This window comes from Trichechus manatus, unplaced genomic scaffold, assembly GCF_000243295.1.
Source record: "Trichechus manatus latirostris isolate Lorelei unplaced genomic scaffold, TriManLat1.0 scaffold00007, whole genome shotgun sequence".
In the NCBI taxonomy this organism is placed as follows: domain Eukaryota; kingdom Metazoa; phylum Chordata; class Mammalia; order Sirenia; family Trichechidae; genus Trichechus; species Trichechus manatus.
In genome coordinates, this window is record NW_004443943.1 from 29,303,729 (window position 1) to 29,319,887 (window position 16,159).

The 16,159-nt window shown below is 47.8% G+C and overlaps 1 protein-coding gene across 1 annotated transcript; it reads left to right on the forward strand.

Moving 5' to 3' along the window:
- The first annotated feature begins 4,458 nt into the window (after window positions 1-4,458).
- SFXN2 (sideroflexin 2) lies at window positions 4,459-14,536 on the forward strand. The gene is made up of 11 exons (XM_004370089.2): window positions 4,459-4,955; window positions 5,124-5,294; window positions 6,454-6,552; window positions 7,043-7,118; window positions 7,588-7,673; window positions 8,951-9,011; window positions 9,394-9,460; window positions 10,101-10,150; window positions 10,504-10,553; window positions 12,382-12,429; window positions 13,257-14,536. The coding sequence occupies exons 1-11, from the start codon at window positions 4,795-4,797 to the stop codon at window positions 13,354-13,356; spliced, it is 969 nt and encodes a 322-aa protein (XP_004370146.1). The 5' UTR covers window positions 4,459-4,794; the 3' UTR covers window positions 13,357-14,536.
- Window positions 14,537-16,159: the final 1,623 nt, after the last annotated feature.

Below are 16,159 nucleotides of genomic sequence, written 5' to 3' on the forward strand. Positions count from 1 at the left end.
GAATACATTTCAGACAGGTCATAGATATTTCTTGAGGGCAGATGAGGAATATAGCAGCGAACAGCAAAGACATGGTCCCCATGCTTTTGAGCCACACATTCTATCTGAGAAGGCTGACTTTAAACAAATTGCTATAAATAACAAGAAAATGATCATTGCAGAAGCCCCAAGTGTTGCCAAGAAGTCCAGGGTGCTTTGGGAGCATAACAGAAGGACTTGAGTTTGCCCTGAAGAGGTCATGTTTAAGCTGGGTGGATGAAGGGTAATCTAGTCTGAAGAGGGTTTGGGGGCAGTGGGTGTGGGGGACATGTTCCAGACAGAAAATTTAGGTTTTTTTTTCTTTGTACCTTATGTTTCACATAAGACAAGAGCTGTGCTGCTCCCATTCTGACCTTTATGAAGGCAAAAGTTCTTGCATAATTTAACAAATGATCACCCTTCATGGTAGAAGTGGTTCCATGATAAAAGGCAGAGGACTTTCCAACACTGAGCTGGAGGGTGGTGAGAGATGGCAGAGAAGGACGGATGGGGAGATTGTGTGTTGAGAGGGAGATGTAGCATTTTGCTCAGCCCACTGTCTCCAGCAAGTATGGTCCTGGACCTTTGTAAGCCGAGGCAGTGTCATCTGTGGGCCAGGCTGACTGCTTTTAGCTTCACATAGAGTGAGAGAAGGAGCCCCGGTGGTGCAATGGTTAAGCACTCTGCTGCTAACTGATAGGTCGGCCGTTCAAACCCACCAGCCGCTTTGTGGGAGATAAGACCTGGCCATGTGCTTATGTAAAGATTACAGCCTAGAAAACCCAATGGAGCAGGTCTACTCTGTCCTATAGGGTTGCTATAAGTTGGAATCACACAACAACAGAGTCAGGGAAAATGAGTCTTTTCCCCTCTTCTCACTCCTGGGTTCAGCTGGGACTAAGCAAAATGACTTTGGTCTTTGAACCAGCTGCAGGAGGCTGAGGCAGCCTGTTCTAGAGGGCAGAGCCTAGGGCATCCTCGTGGGCTTCATGGGTGGATGGGAGAGGGGAAGTCAGAGTTTGGGCAGTGGACGCCTGTGCCTCGCTTCTCCCTAGTGGCCTCAGGCCAGGCAGGGGTGCTGTGGTTACCTCACGCTGGGCGACTCCTCACCTGCCTCCTTCCTCTTCAGAAACGACTTACCCCTGGCATGTCAGCTAGCTGAAGTTTCTCCCATTCTAACAAAAAATTTAAAATTAACCACCACTCTCTCTTCTTCCCATGTGTTAGCTACCCTCTCCTCCTACCTCTCTGGTTGTTCTTATTTTTGGGGGGACTTCCTTTTTTCAACTTGCCTCTTAAATGCTTTTTCAGGGTTTGTCCTCTGCTCTCTTCTCTTCCCGCTCTGTCTTCTCACTGGAAAACTTAAACTACCTCAGTGCAGCTGACTTGATTTTTTTACTTCTTCCCCAGACCTCTGTGCTCTCTGCTTCCTTTCAGACCTGAATATCCAAATGCTGACTAACTGGACATCTTATTCAGCAAATACTTGAGTGCCTTCCTCATGCAGGCACCAGGCTAGGCACCGGGCTGCAGTGCTGAGCAAGACAAACACAGCCCGGACTTGGAGGCGCTTTTGGCCTAGTAGGGGAGGTAGGCATTCATCAAGATAAAGTGACAGAGCATAATGACAAACTGTCATTACTCTGAACAAAAAGTACGCAGCCAAGAGGGCTCATAGCAGGGCCCCTGGCCTAGAAGCAGAGGAGGTGGGAGGGGTACTTCAGAGAAGGACTTCTGAGGAAATGAGGTTTAAGCTGAAATCTGAAGGAGAATAGGTGTCATTTAGTGAAAAGGGGGAGGGAATAGCATTCTGGACAGGTAACAGCATTTGCAAAGAACTTGAGACAGGAGGCAGCCTATTGCATTTAAGAAAGTCCCATGCCACTTGAAACTCAACATGTGGAAATAGGTTTTCCCCTTAAAACCTATTTTCCTATATTCTCTATCTCAGCACATTGTTGCCAAAGTCAGAAGCCCTGGATATTTGTGATTAGCCAGCTTGGCTAGGCTGAATAAAACTCAGGATTTCCTCTCTGGTATGTTTCTGGATAGAGAGGGCTGTGAGGATGGCCGCGGCCATTTTGTGGCAGATACACACCTTCTCCATTCAAACAGTAACCTAGATGTTGCTGTGAAGGGATTTTACAGATTTAACTAAAGTCCCTAATTGGTTGGCTTTGAGTTAATCAAAAGGGAGTTTATCCTGGGTAGGCCTGACTCAATCAGGTGGAAGCTCTTTAAAAGAGGGCCTACCCCATAACACTTGGGGTTGCTGTGAGTCAAAATTGACTTGACAGCACTTAACAACAATGTATCTGTATTCTTACATCTTTATCCCCTTGCTTCTCTGGTTCAACCCAGACTGATACACTATTGCTCCTGTACCCAATCACTTAGCCAATCCTAAGATCCTGCTTCTTTAAAAGGTTCTCATTCTGGGACCCTCTTCTCTGTTCTGGTGCATCTGTGTCTATTTGAGCCCCCACTTCTTGCCTAGATGACTGGGGTTCCTTCCAGCTGATCTCCCTGCATCTCAAGAGGTCCTACCCACCCTGTTTATTCCCATGCTCGGAGTGTTCCTTCTAAACGGCAAATCTGATCTTGCCACTCCCCTTCTTAAAATCCTTTATTGGCTTCCTGAAATTGTCAGGCAAGGGTTTTAAAGCCTTAGCTTTTCAAGTCGTGGATTCCAGAGCCCAGTTATAGGCGAGAGTGCTGAAGTGACTCAGGCTGAATTAAAATCCTGGCTCTGCCACTGGCTAATGCTTGAATGATTTGGTAAAGGTACTTAACTGCACCTCAGTTTTTTCATCCATAAAATGGGGTTAAATTAAAGTATCTGCCTCATACAGTTATTGCGAAGAGGAATTGAGAAATGCATGTCCAGCACTAAGCAAAGTGTCTAGCATACAGTAAGAGCTCAAGAGGTGTTAGCTGTTGTCATCATTGTCATCAGGTCCCCACGTGCACTGTGTGGTTTCCATGCTTGCTCTTCTTTTTGCCTGAGATACTGCTCCTCTATCTAGCTAACTTTTACACATCCTAATTTCATGATCTCATGAAGTATATTCAGAATCCCTAATCCATTTTAGATAAAGTGACCATATAATTTGCCCTCCAAATTGGGACACTTTTGAGAGTGAAAAGCGGTGCTATTAATAATGAACCCGGGACAGCAGTCCCAGGCAAGCTGGGAGAAATAGCCACCCCAATTTTAGATTCCTCTTCCCTGGCTTCCTGCTGCGTGCAGTGTCTGTCGACAGCACCGTGTACACTCTGCTGTTTTCCTGGCCTCTCCTCCTGTCACTCTAACTCCTGAGGGTAGGCGCTGTGCCTCACTCATCCCATGGCCTGCGGTCTCACTCACACACTATTATGGATCGAATCGTGTCCCCCCAGAATATGTGTTGTAAATCCTAAACTCTATACCTGTGGTTATAATCCCATTTGGGGTTATATTAAGAGGCCATATCAGTGTGGGGTGTGCTTTAAGCCAATCACCTTTGAGATAAAAAGAGCAGATTAGGACTGGACTGTGGGACATAAAATGATACTTACGAAGAGTGTGCTTCTTAGCTCGAGAAGCTACATGAGACTAAATGGGCAGCTTCTGTCTGGAGATGAGATGAGAAGGCAGAGAGGGTTAAGAGCTAGCTGAATGGATATGGGAAATCAGGGGTAGAAAGGAGGAGTGTGCTGTCACAGTACAGGCAGAGCAATTAGGGTCACATAACAATGTGTGTATAAATTTTTGTATGAAAGACTAACTTGAAATGTAAACTTTCACTTAAACTACAATAATACAATACAGTAAGAGCTCAATGGGTGTTAGCTGTTATCATCATCATCAGGTCCCCACATGCCCTGTGTGGTTTCCATGCTTGCTCTTCTTTTTGCCTGAGATACCGCTCCTCTGTCTAGCTAACAACAACAACAACAACAGAAAGAATACAATAGAACCTGATAGCAATTTCTAAAAAAGAGCAGATGAGGACAGAGAGCAAGTGGAGATGGGGGACAATAGAAGCCACACCACATGATGATCGCTGAGGAATGGAAGCTGAAGGGAGACGAGGACTTTCCCCCAGAGCCAACAGAAAGAGAAAGCCTTCCCCTAGAGCCAGTGCCCTGAATTTGGACTTCTAGCCCCCAAAACTGTGAGAAAATAAATTTCCGCTTGTTAAAGCCACCCATTTTTGGTATTTCTGTTATAGCAGCACTAGATAACTAAGACGCACACGCACACACACTTGCTGCAGTGCTGAAAGTGATCGTGTCGTGTTCATTCCCACCTTTGTCTGCTTGTCCTGTGATCCCATGCCTTCTAACCTCTTCCGTATAAATCTATTCTACTTTTCAGGGCCTAGCTCACATTTCCCTTCTTCTGGGAAGCCCCCCTGCTGACTGGGGCACTCACCCATCTTTGCTTCCTCTCATCTCCTACTGTACTTATCGTTGCTATACGTATTACATACTGTTTCTGCCATCTGGCTCCGAGCTACCCAAGGACAGGGGCTGTGCTGTCCCTTTTTCCTGTCTCCCCCACAGTGTGACCAAGCACAGGCTGGCCACCAGCAGGCACTCAGGAAACACAAGTTAAGGCCTGATTTCTCAGCCTGGGCCCTGCCCAGAGAGTCAGGTGATGCCCAGTGGCTGGTGAATGTGGGCAATCTACAACATTGGGAGGTACTTAGGGCCTCCAGGGCAGGCTCTGAATTTGCCGACAAGCTCATTCTTCCTCTGTCCCTTAAGTCCACAGTTTTGTGTCTGAGCAGGATGGAGGCTGACCTGTCTGGCTTTAACATCGATGCTCCCCGTTGGGACCAATGCACTTTCCTGGGGCGGGTGAAGCACTTCTTCAATATCACGGACCCTCGAACAGTCCTGGTGCCAGAGCAGGAGCTGGACTGGGCCAAGATGATGGTGGAGAAGAGCAGGTGAGTGGTTAGGGGAGGGGGCTGGGTTGATGGGGCTTCCAGGAAGGAAAGACCCCAGGGATGGGGGAGCAATGAGAACAGGATGACTGGGAGCTGGGAGGCATCAATAGGGCTGGGAAGAAACTCTGCCTGTAGGCTGGCTCTTATCTTCCTTGTCCTTGGTGGCAGGATGGGGGCTGTGCCCCCAGGAACTCAAGTGGAGCAGCTGCTGTATGCCAAGAAGCTGTATGACTCGGCCTTCCACCCTGACACTGGGGAGAAGATGAACATCATTGGGCGGATGTCTTTCCAGGTCCCTGGGGGCATGATCATCACAGGCTTCATGCTCCAGTTCTACAGGTGGGACCTGGAGCAGGGCAGTGACAGGTGCAGCTGCCTGGACCTGGTAGGAAGGGAGCCATATTCTGATAATAATAATAATAGCCAACTTTATTGATTACTTGGAATCCCTGGGTGGTATGAACAGTTAACATGCTTGGCTGCTAACTGGAATGTTGGCTGTTCAAGTCTGTCCAGAAGCACCTTGGAAGAAAGGTCTGACGATCTACTTCGGAAAAATCAACCACTGAAAACTCTGTGAAGTGCAGTTTTACTCTGACACATTTGGGGTCGCCATGAGTTGAAATTGAACTTGATGGCAACTGGTTGATTTTATTTATTGCTTACCAGATACTAGACACTGTGGTAAATTCTTTGCATATATTAACTCAGTTAACCCTTTCAACAATCATTTGAGTAGGTACTATTATCATCCCCAATATAAATGAAAAGACTAGGGTTCTAGACAAGTTACTTGTCCAAGTTCACACAGCCAGGAAATACTGGTGCTTGGATTTTAACCCAGGCAATCCTCTCTAGAACTCTCAATTAATAAGCTACTCTAATTCCTCTTTTAAAAGTACTTATTCAACAATGAATTTAATGTATTTTTTATAATGCAACATCAAAATAAAAAAAAAAAATAGGAAGAACCTTTGTTTCAGTTCAGTTGGGGAGAGAATAAACTTTATTTAGCTGCTGGATGTATAACTCTTCCCCCTTCTTCCCTGATTCTGTTCGCTCATTTATTCAGTCAGCCTTTGTAGAGCCAAGCCTTATGCCAGGTGTTAGGAATGTAGACTTAATCCCCCCACTCAAGGAGCTCCCAGTTTTGTTGAGGAGACCAAGAGGTAAACAGTTACAATACAGCTTGGTAAGTGGTAGGTTGGGGGAAGGATATGGGATTGTTGGAGCAGGGAGCATGGAACGGCTAACCCTGTCTCAGGACGGGAAGAGGAAGGATGGGGAAGGTTCCAAGGAGGAAGTGATTTCTTAGCAGGATTTTGCCAGGTACAGGAGGAGAGGGAGGGTATTCCAGACAGCCTGGGTGAAGCCCAGGTGCATAAAACAGCACAGGAACAGTTTGAGGAACTGCAGATGACGTGGCTTGGCTGATGTACACCAAACCTTCCCTCCATCCTCCTCTTCCCCTCTCTTTCTTGGCCTCCCTTACTGGTAGGACGATGCCGGCGGTAGTCTTCTGGCAGTGGGTGAACCAGTCCTTCAATGCCTTAGTCAACTATACCAACAGGAATGCGGCTTCCCCCACATCAGTCAGGTAGACCAGTTCCAAATGTGTTCATTCATTCACTCATTCATTCATTTGCTTGTTCATTCATTTTACAGATATATCTTGAGTGTGTATTATGTGCCAGGCATGGTTCTAGGTGCTGGGGGTCCATTGTTGAGTCAGACAGGTGTGGTCCTTGCTCTCATAGAGTCTCATGTCTAAAAAGAAAACAAGCACAATGATCTGATTGTGCTTGGTGCCATTAAGGAAATAAACAGGGTGACAAGATAGAGAACAGCCAGGGGGGCCTGGAGGGTGGTCCATGTAGACAGGCTGGTCAGGGAAGTCTTTGTGGTAGAGGTACCATTTCAGCTGAGTTCTGAAGGGTAAGGATTCTCCAGATAGGGCACAGCAAAGTGCAAAGGTTCTGATGAGGCTGGAGCCTCCTTTCCAGACTTTCTCCCTCAAGCTCATGGTTTTGCCCTCAGCCATCAGGCCTCCTCTCCCTCCACCAAAAGCATCTTTCTCTTTCCACTAGGCAGATGGCCCTTTCCTACTTCACAGCGACAACCACTGCTGTGGCCACTGCTGTGGGCATGAACTTGTTGACAAAGGTATGATGTGGGGCTGCTGTGGGCAAGCGTGGCCACTAGGGGGCAGCAAAGTCCTGAGGAAAACAGCCATTTCTGCAGGCTGGGTGAATTGGTATGGCCAGAGTCCAGACAAGTAGGGGAAATACAGCAGGGCTGTCCCAGGTTGATCTTTCTCAGGTCTTTGAGGCACTTTGGGATTCCCAGATTTGGTGTCTGGGTGTTTGTGGCAATAACTGAAAATCCATTGCCCTTGAGTCGATTCCAACTCATAGCAACCCTATAGGACAGAATAGAACTGCTGCATAGGGTCACCAAAGCTGTAATCTTTACAGAAGCAGACTGCCACATCTTTCTCCCACAGAGCAGCTGGTGAGTTCAGTTAGCAGCTAAGTACTTAACTACTGCACCACCAGGGCTTTTATTTTATAGCCCTTAAATCCTTACCATTCCAGTGAGCCTGACAACTCCCATTGCTCCCTTATCCCAACAGAGAGCTCCACCCCTGGTGGGCCGCTGGGTGCCCTTTGCTGCTGTGGCAGCAGCTAACTGTGTCAACATCCCTATGATGCGACAGCAGTAAGTACAGGAATCCCTTTTTCTCTCTACAAACCACGAGGTTACCAGGGAAAGGACAAGGAATCAAGGCAATGGCGGCTTTTGGCGGCTGAGGTGGGTGTGGGGCGGGCTGTGGGGCTGAGCCTCTAAAGGGTCCCTAAGGATTGCTCCTACCCGCGTGGGAGTGGGGGGTGACTTAGGGTTAGTCTTTGTTTTGAGTGTTGTGGGAGTCACTTCCGGTGTGGTGTACCTGAGGGGTTTTGTACTAAAGCGTGTCCTTTCAGCTGAAACTGTGTTATGTAAGTTGTGAACACTGCCTCCTTCCAAAGCCTCAGGGATGGCTTACAGACTGAAATATAACAGAGCCAGATATCTAAAGACAGAACAGAACCAAGAAGTTGTGAAAGAAGCCAGAGGAGTACTGTGAGATAGATGTTTTCTAGGCACCCAGCCCTGAGCTTTTCAGCAGGAAAGGTAAAAGGAGAAACTCGTTGTGTCTCACAGTTTTTGCTTCTTGAGGAAGAGAATGCCTAGGTGTTCCTCTGTTAGGAGGGTTTAATGATTTAATGTACATAAAGCACTCAAAACAATGCCTGGAACGTAACACATGCTACATAAGTGTTAGTCACCATTGTCATCATTGCCATCAACAGCAGCAGCAGCAATTCTGTAAACCCCATTTTCTTGGGACTACTAGCAGATGGAAATGTATCCCAATAGCCCTTGTAGAAAGAGCACTACCACGGTAGTCATGCATATCTACTGCCCCTCTCCTCTTCTCCTCACCCAGCCAGTTGTGCTTTCCCAATAAATGAATGAGTTGCAGCCACCTACCTGGTCCTGGGTTGTGTGCTGTCAAGAACTGGCTTGAGAATAGTAGCCATGATAGCTACTCTCTGTGGAATGGTCACTCTGTGTCAGGTGCTGGGCTAAGCACTTCACAGGCATTGTCTTATTGAACCCTCACCAAATCCTATGAAGTGGGTGCCATGATTATCCTCATTTTTCAGATGAGGAAAACTGAAGCTTTAGGGGGGTAGTTAACTTGCTCAAGGTCACACACTGCGGTTCCAGATTCAGCCTAGGAAGTCCAGGCCCAGGACCAGCTCTCTTGGCCATGGCCTTCAGTCACTTCTGAGATACTGTTCATTGGAGTGCAGAGGGAAGGTCAAAGGACCAGGCTGCAGGAGGTGGCTTCCTAGAGCTTGAGTGCCCTGGTCATGGTCTCCTGTGTGTCACATGACTGGCAGGTGTTCAGCACCCCTTTCCCAAGTCCAGTAACTTCTATCTGTGTTTAGGGAACTCATCCAGGGCATCTGCGTGAAGGACAAGAATCACAGTGAGATTGGTCATTCCCGGGTGAGTGGAGGCCTTCCTTTGGGGTGGGAGGAGGGATTTCTCTCTATGCCCTTCCCCCTCCTTCGTGGTCAGAGCAGGCCTGGGCTCCAAATAGGATGGAGAAGCCTTCTCTCTGATTCCATTCTTGTTTTCCATCAATTTTCCTACATTTCTCTGTTCAGAACAGGACTCCCATGTCCTTTCTCCATCATTTCTGGTCCTGAAGCCATAAACGTCCGGCTGGGTGGGAAGGGGTTGGGTGAGGTCACTCAGCCCCTGGCAGGTCCATCCCTTCACCTTTTACCAGTTCAGACTTAGCCATGACCTTCACCTAGTCCTCCAGTGCAACCCCAGGTACACTGGATAAGGTCATTCCTAACAACTTACTCTTTTCTGCCCTCAGAGAGCTGCAGCCATAGGCATCACCCAAGTGGTTATTTCTCGGATCACCATGGCAGCCCCTGGCATGAGTAAGACGGGGAAGCCCTCCCATCCTGGGGGCCCTGGAGAACATGACAGAGGCCCCAGACACATTTGGCTTTCTAGTGGGAGGTGGGACTTCAGCTTCTGCAGCCATGCTTCCCCAACTGGTTTACTTGAGTGCTGAAAGCCATGGGAGAACCACACTGTAGTTCCTGGAACATCAGTTAATCAGAGATTTGGGAGAGAAAGTTATATCCATTCAACAGATATTCATCAAGCACCTGCTATGTGCTAGACACAGTGCTGGGTGCTAGGGAGACAGTGGTAGAGAAAAGAAATTCCCTGGTGGAGCTTCCCTGGGTTATGTTACAGAGGAGGATACAAAATATGTTTGCAGGGGCCTTCAAAGATATTTTGAGTCTTGAGAAGGATGCTTTGGGCCTAGAGGTGCATGACCTACTATGTGATTACAGGTGTGTAGGTTGAGAAGTTTGGGAAGCATTGTTCTGCTGGGACTTGGAGAGAGGGGTTGGGGTGGCCATACCCATGCAGTCTGCTCCCAAATAAAAGTACTCCTGGAGCTTCTTGGGAAGGGGGTGGGGTCACTCAGCCCTTGGTCTGACTTCAGGAGGGCTCTAGGGGGAGGCTTACTGCCCTCCCCCCAGCTTCGTCTCTGGTCTCTTCCAGTCTTACTACCAGTCCTCATGGAACAACTGGAGAAGCTGCATTTCATGAAGGTGAGTGGCAGTTTCTTTCCTGCCCAGAGTCCCCCAACCACACCTGTGCCTGGGGGCTCCTGACCCTCCCATCCTTCCCTCTAGCTGCCACCCCTTCATCTCGCTCAAGTAGAGTCCATAACAGTCCCCCTGGCCATCTGTTTTACCCATCATAGTGGGTTTCCTGACCTTGTCTGCAGAGAGCAAGGCAAGCAGGAGGAGTCCCCTTCTCCTCCTCTTCTGCAGGGCCAGAAGTTCCATGCCTATGGGCTCCTCTCTCTGGCTGGCTGATTGGTGGCAGGGCAGGGTGGGGTTCACCTTACGGTATATATAGCCCATGTGGCTCTCTCGTCTGTTTGTTTGTTTTTGTGCAGAAAGTCAAGGTCCTGCATGCCCCATTGCAGGTCATGCTGTCTGGGTGCTCGTGAGTATCCTGCTTGATGATTTGGGCTCTGGGGTGGCTGGGGAACCCAAGATCTGTTTTCTTCTGGAGCCCATGTTGGAGAACACGTGCTCCTTTGCCTGACTTTAAAAGTGGCTGAGCTCAGGGTAGCTGGTCCATCTGGCAAGCTCTTGCCCCATCTTTTTTGAGGGCACCAGTCTGGGTGAGACTCTCCACATATGTCAGTGTGGAAAGTGGGGTGCTCGGGTGCCCTTCTATCCTGGAGCCTCACCGCTGACCTTCAGTCTGGAGCAGTTTTAGAGCAGAGACGAGAACGACGAGACACAGCTTTGGTGGGGCTATCAGGTGTCCCAGCCTCGAGGGGAGGAAGTCAAGACAGCATTCTTAGGTGCCTGCCCATTGGCTGGACATGTCCTGGTATCAGTCACGTTTTGCAAGGCTGTGGGGCTAATGACGGCAACAATAACAATGAATACTTTTTAAATGTTTTCTGTCTGCTCCCTCAGTACTTTTGCTTCATATCCATAACTTCACCTGATTCTCTCACCCTAAAGGTATATATGGAGCCCTGGTAGCACAGTGGTTAAGAGCTGGGCTGCTAACCAAAAGGTTGGCAGTTTGACTCCACCCAGCCGCTCCTTGGAAACCCATTGGGGGCAGTTCTGCTCTGTCCTATAGGGTCGCTATGAGTTGTAATTGACTTGACAGGAACAGGTTTGGGAGTTTTGGTTTTTTAGAGGTATAAATACTATTAAAACCAATTGCCATCAAGTTGATTCCAACTCATGGTGACCTCATGTATGTCAGAGTAGAACTGTGCTCCATAGGTTTTTGAGGGCTGATTTTCAGAAGATGTCAGGCTTGTCTTCTGAGGGGCCTCTGGATGGACTTGAACCTCCAACCTTTTGATTAGCAGCCAAGCACGTTAACTGTTTGTACCACCCAGGAGCTCCATATATACAATTATCGTCCGCGTTTATAAACGAAGACATTGAGGCTTAGAGAGATAAAGAAACTTTTCAAGTATATGTAGCTGGTAATTGCTGGAGCTGAATTTGATCCTTAGCAGTCTTAACATCATGCTATACTATTTTCTGCCAATCCAGTAGTTGCCGTGGGCTGGATGCTGTATGTATGTTATGTCACTTAATCCTCACGGTAACACTGCCAGGTATGCACTGCTGCCTCCCTCTGTAGGCTCAGAGGTAGCTTGCGCAAAGTCACACAGCTAGTAAGTAGTAAAGCTGGGATGCGGAGCCAGGTCTGTTAGATTCTTAAACTTTGTAAGACCTGTTTCTCAAAACATGGTCCTGGACCAGCATCATCAGCATCATCTGAGAATGTAGAAATGAAGACTCTGTCAGTCATTCACAGACCTACTGAATCAACACCCGAATTTTAACAAGCTTCTCAAGTTATTTGTATGCACAGTGACATTTGAGAAACTGCCCTTCCCTGTGTTGTAACAGCCTAGGGGTCAGAATGGGCTCCATGGCAACTGGTTTAGACTGATTTTGTTCAATGAATAAAGGAGTAGGACCTTGGGATCCATGCCCATCACTTCTTCCTTACACATCAGGGCATGCTGTGGTCTCTAGGACTGCTGCTTGCATCCCTAGTGACTTCATTGTCTCCTTCATCTGTTTGGACTTTGGGGGCTGATTTTCTCCCCAGGCCAGAATGAGTATCCTGGCATCCAGGGAGCAGGAGAAGGCTTGGAGGGAGAGGAGCTGGGAGGCAGACTGGGTGAATGGGCATCTCCCCCTTCCTTTGGGGAGCTCAGGGCTGGTGTTTGAGCAGGCCTGTGGGAAGTGGTCCCCCTAACGCTTTGGTTTCTGTTTTCTTGCAGCCTCATCTTCATGGTGCCAGTGGCATGCGGGCTCTTCCCACAGACATGGTATCAGCTGTTCATTCCTCATTTTGTTTTACTAAACACCCTGCCACCACCACCCTGACCTACCTGCTGTCCTGAAGGAGGAAGGAGGGGGCAGGAAGGGCAGCATTTGTCCAAGGATAGGTGCCCATCGGCCTAAACTCTGGGCCTCTTTACATGGCAAACCAAAACAGACCTTCAAAGGGCAGGAGAAGCTAGGAGGAGGGGTGAGGTTGGTCCCTCCCAGTTGAGCAAGGGCTCCTTGGAGAGAAGGTGAGGGAACAAGCACTTTCCGTACCGGCTGGGTTACTGGGTGGGTCTCCTTGGGTTGGATCTGGTCTTTAAAACTGAACAAGGGGATAGGTCCTTATTCTAACTAGAAAGTAGACTATTTGAACCTCTCCTTTTCTGATCTTAGATGGGGAGGAGGGAGCGGGGGGGATGATGGAAAAGGGAAAGGAAGCATCAGACTGTCGGGTGGGGGATCAGGCTGCAGGAAACTAGGTGTAGCTTGAATGTATACAGGGAGGATGCCAATCTCTGGTTCTCAGTACTCTTAGTTAAGTACTTGTGTGCTAACATTGCCTGTGTATCAAGCACTGTACTTGTAAGAGCACATACGCACGTGGAGAAGATAGAAGTTTAAACAAAGAACTTTAGCACCAGGGTGAATGAAGTTGGCCTGAGTAGAGGTAAAAGCAACATATTGTGGTGTACAGAGGCCATTAGGAATTCTGGCTGGAAAAATCTGGAAGGGCTTCTTAGAGGTGGCATTTGGGTTGGACTTTATTTGAGGGTAATTTGCTGCTTGTCCCAGGTGGCAAGCTCGTAACCTTCTCCTTTCTTTTCAGTGAATTGCCAGTTTCCTATCTGGAACCTAAGCTCCAAGACACCGTCAGGGCCAAGTATGGAGAACTTGTGCCTTATGTCTACTTCAATAAGGGTCTGTAAATGCCCTGCCCCAGCAAGGACCAGGCTACATCCAAATTCACCAACTCCTTCTTAGCTGCTGTGCACACCTGGACCCTCATTCCTCTTTACCTACAATGCCTGAGGTCCAGGGTGGATTTGGGGTGGGTGGGAAGAGGCCTCATGCCTCCAGCTCCAGCACCTGGTTTATCAGACTCCAGGGGATATGAGCGAACAAGGAGGGCAAAGACCAAAGCCTTCCATCTGCTCCCTACTTCCAGCCCCCGTTCCCTGGAGACTAGGAGCTGGAGTTTTCTCAAGGAGAAGATGCTGGTGCCTGGGAGAGATACTGCAGCTAACCATTTGGGGGAATTAGGAAACTGTTGGGATGCTGGGTTCCAACCAAGATTGAGGAAAGGTCCCTGGAACCCAGAGAAACCCCTGCTCTCTTCCCTTCTCTTACTTTTCCTCCTCTCCTAAGCAATGGTGCCTTTTATCCATGCAATTCTAGCCTCACTCAGAAAAGGTGAGGGAAAGAAGTCTGTCACCTTGACTTCTCATCTCTACCCTTCCCCACTCTCCTCCCCATTGCCCCTAGTCTGAAAGCTTCTCTGGGAGTGCTGTTAAAGTTGAGTTTCTCAGGCACCCAGGAGTTACTAGTGCTACAAAAAGGCCATCATGCTGGGCAGCAGCGTTTCACAGTACTTCGGGCCCTACCTATTGACACTGACTTTATTCTCTTGTCCTGAAATCATGTCCAAATCTATTCTTGGGATCTTCTCTATGATTCTGGAAGTTTTCTTCCTCCCATTGCCTCATACCTCTGTTTTAAAAGATAAATCCACTAACTGCGAATGAACGGGATATACGTAGGCATTAACCTCAGATTTTAATGAGTGTAATTTCCTGGCTACCTCCCTTCCTCAGCCCATTGGGTTAGATACCAAAGCAAGACTGGGGTGTGCTGAGTGGGAAAGGGAAGTTTTCTTTGGACACCTCCAAGAGGAAATCAACCAGGACCAAAAAGCCTTAAAGGACACACAGCAACGCCAAGCCACTTCCGTTCCCCAGCTTGGCTGCCCTAGGTAATTTCTCCAGCTCCTCAGGGAGTGTTGTGGCTTACCTGGGGTTAATGTGTATGTGAATTTTGTCTGGTAGAATTTGCTGACTCTGTTCAAAGGATATTACTGTGAACTGAAATAAATTTAAGGAGTACAATGAACTGTCTGCAAAGTAAGATAATAAAGCCTCCTGCCTTCAACTTTGGCCTTGGCATGGAGGGTACACAACTGTATGGGGAACCTGTCTGATGTCTGGAGGCCATTGTTCACTTCCTGATTAACTGGGGAAAGTCTGCTTGTCTTCACTGGAAACCCAGAGGCCTCACAGAATGGGAATCGAGTTGCCCTAGAGCAGGGGTCGACAAATCATGCTTCAAGGGGCCAAATCTGGCCTGCTACCTGTTTTTGTGGCACAGTGGTTAAGGGCTCAGCTGGTAACCGAAAGGCTGGCTGTTCATACCCACCCAGCAGCTCTGCAGGAGAAAGACCTGGCAATCTTCTGTAAAGATTATAGCCTAGAAAACCCTGTGGGGCATTTCTGTTCTAGCCCATGGGGTCATTATGAGTTAGAATCGACTTGATGGCACACAACAACAACCTGCTTTTGTACACCTAGGAGCTGAGAATGTTTTTTACATTTTTAAAGGGTTGTAAAAATAAAAAATAAAATGAAGAATATGTGACAGAGACTTTATATATGTGACATGCAAAGCTAAGACATTATCTGGCTCTTTACAGAAAAAGTTTTGCCCTAGAACAGAGGTTCTTAAGGACAGGCATCAGAATCACCGGGAAAAAACCAAACCCATTGTCATCGAGTTGATTCTGACTCATAGCAACCCCATGGGACACAGTAGAAGTGCCCCATAGGGCTTCCAAGGAGTGGCTGGTGGATTCAAACTGCCACCCTTTTGGTTAGCAGCCGAGCTTTTAACCACTGCACCACCAGGGCTCCAAGAATCACCTGGAGGACTTGTTAAAATGCAGATTGTGGGCCCCAACCCCAGAGTTTCTGATTCTGTAGCTCTAGAGTGGGGCCTGATAATTTGCATTTCTAATAATTTCCTAATGATGCTGATTCTGTGGGTCTGGGGACCACACACTGAGGGCCCTTCCTCTAGAGGGAGAGGACCACCCTGCAGCAAGGTGTAGTGTTGATTTCAACTCTTGGTGACCCCATGTCTGTAAGAGAGTAACTGTCCTCCAAAGAATTTTTGACGGCTGATTTTTTGGAAGCAGATCATTAGGTCTTTCTTCCGAGGCATCTCTGGGTGGGCTTGAACCTCCAACCTTTCTGTTAGCAGCCAAGGGCATTAACCATTAACCACCCAGGGACACCTGAGGCCAAAGTACTGGCTGCAATTGGATTTTTTCACCTATTTTTAAAAAATTGGTGTGTACATTCCTGAGACCAACTCTTCAGACAGAGTAGACTGGACTATGGGACATAAAATGATACTCGTGAAGAGTGCCTTTTAGCTCAAGTAGATACATGAAACTAAATGGGCAGTTCCTGTCCGGAGGCGAGATAAGAAGGCAGAGAGCTGGTTGAATGGATACGGGAAATCGGGGGTGGAAAGGAGGGGTGTGCTGTCACAGTATAGGGAGAGCAGCTAGTGTCACATAACAATAAATTTTTGTGTAAATTTTTGTATGAGAAACTAACTTGAATTGTAAACTTTCATTTAAAGCACAATATAAAAAAAGAAAAAAATTGGTATGTAATTCACATATGATAAAATTCACCCTTTTCAAGTGTACAATTCCATGGTTTTTAGTATATT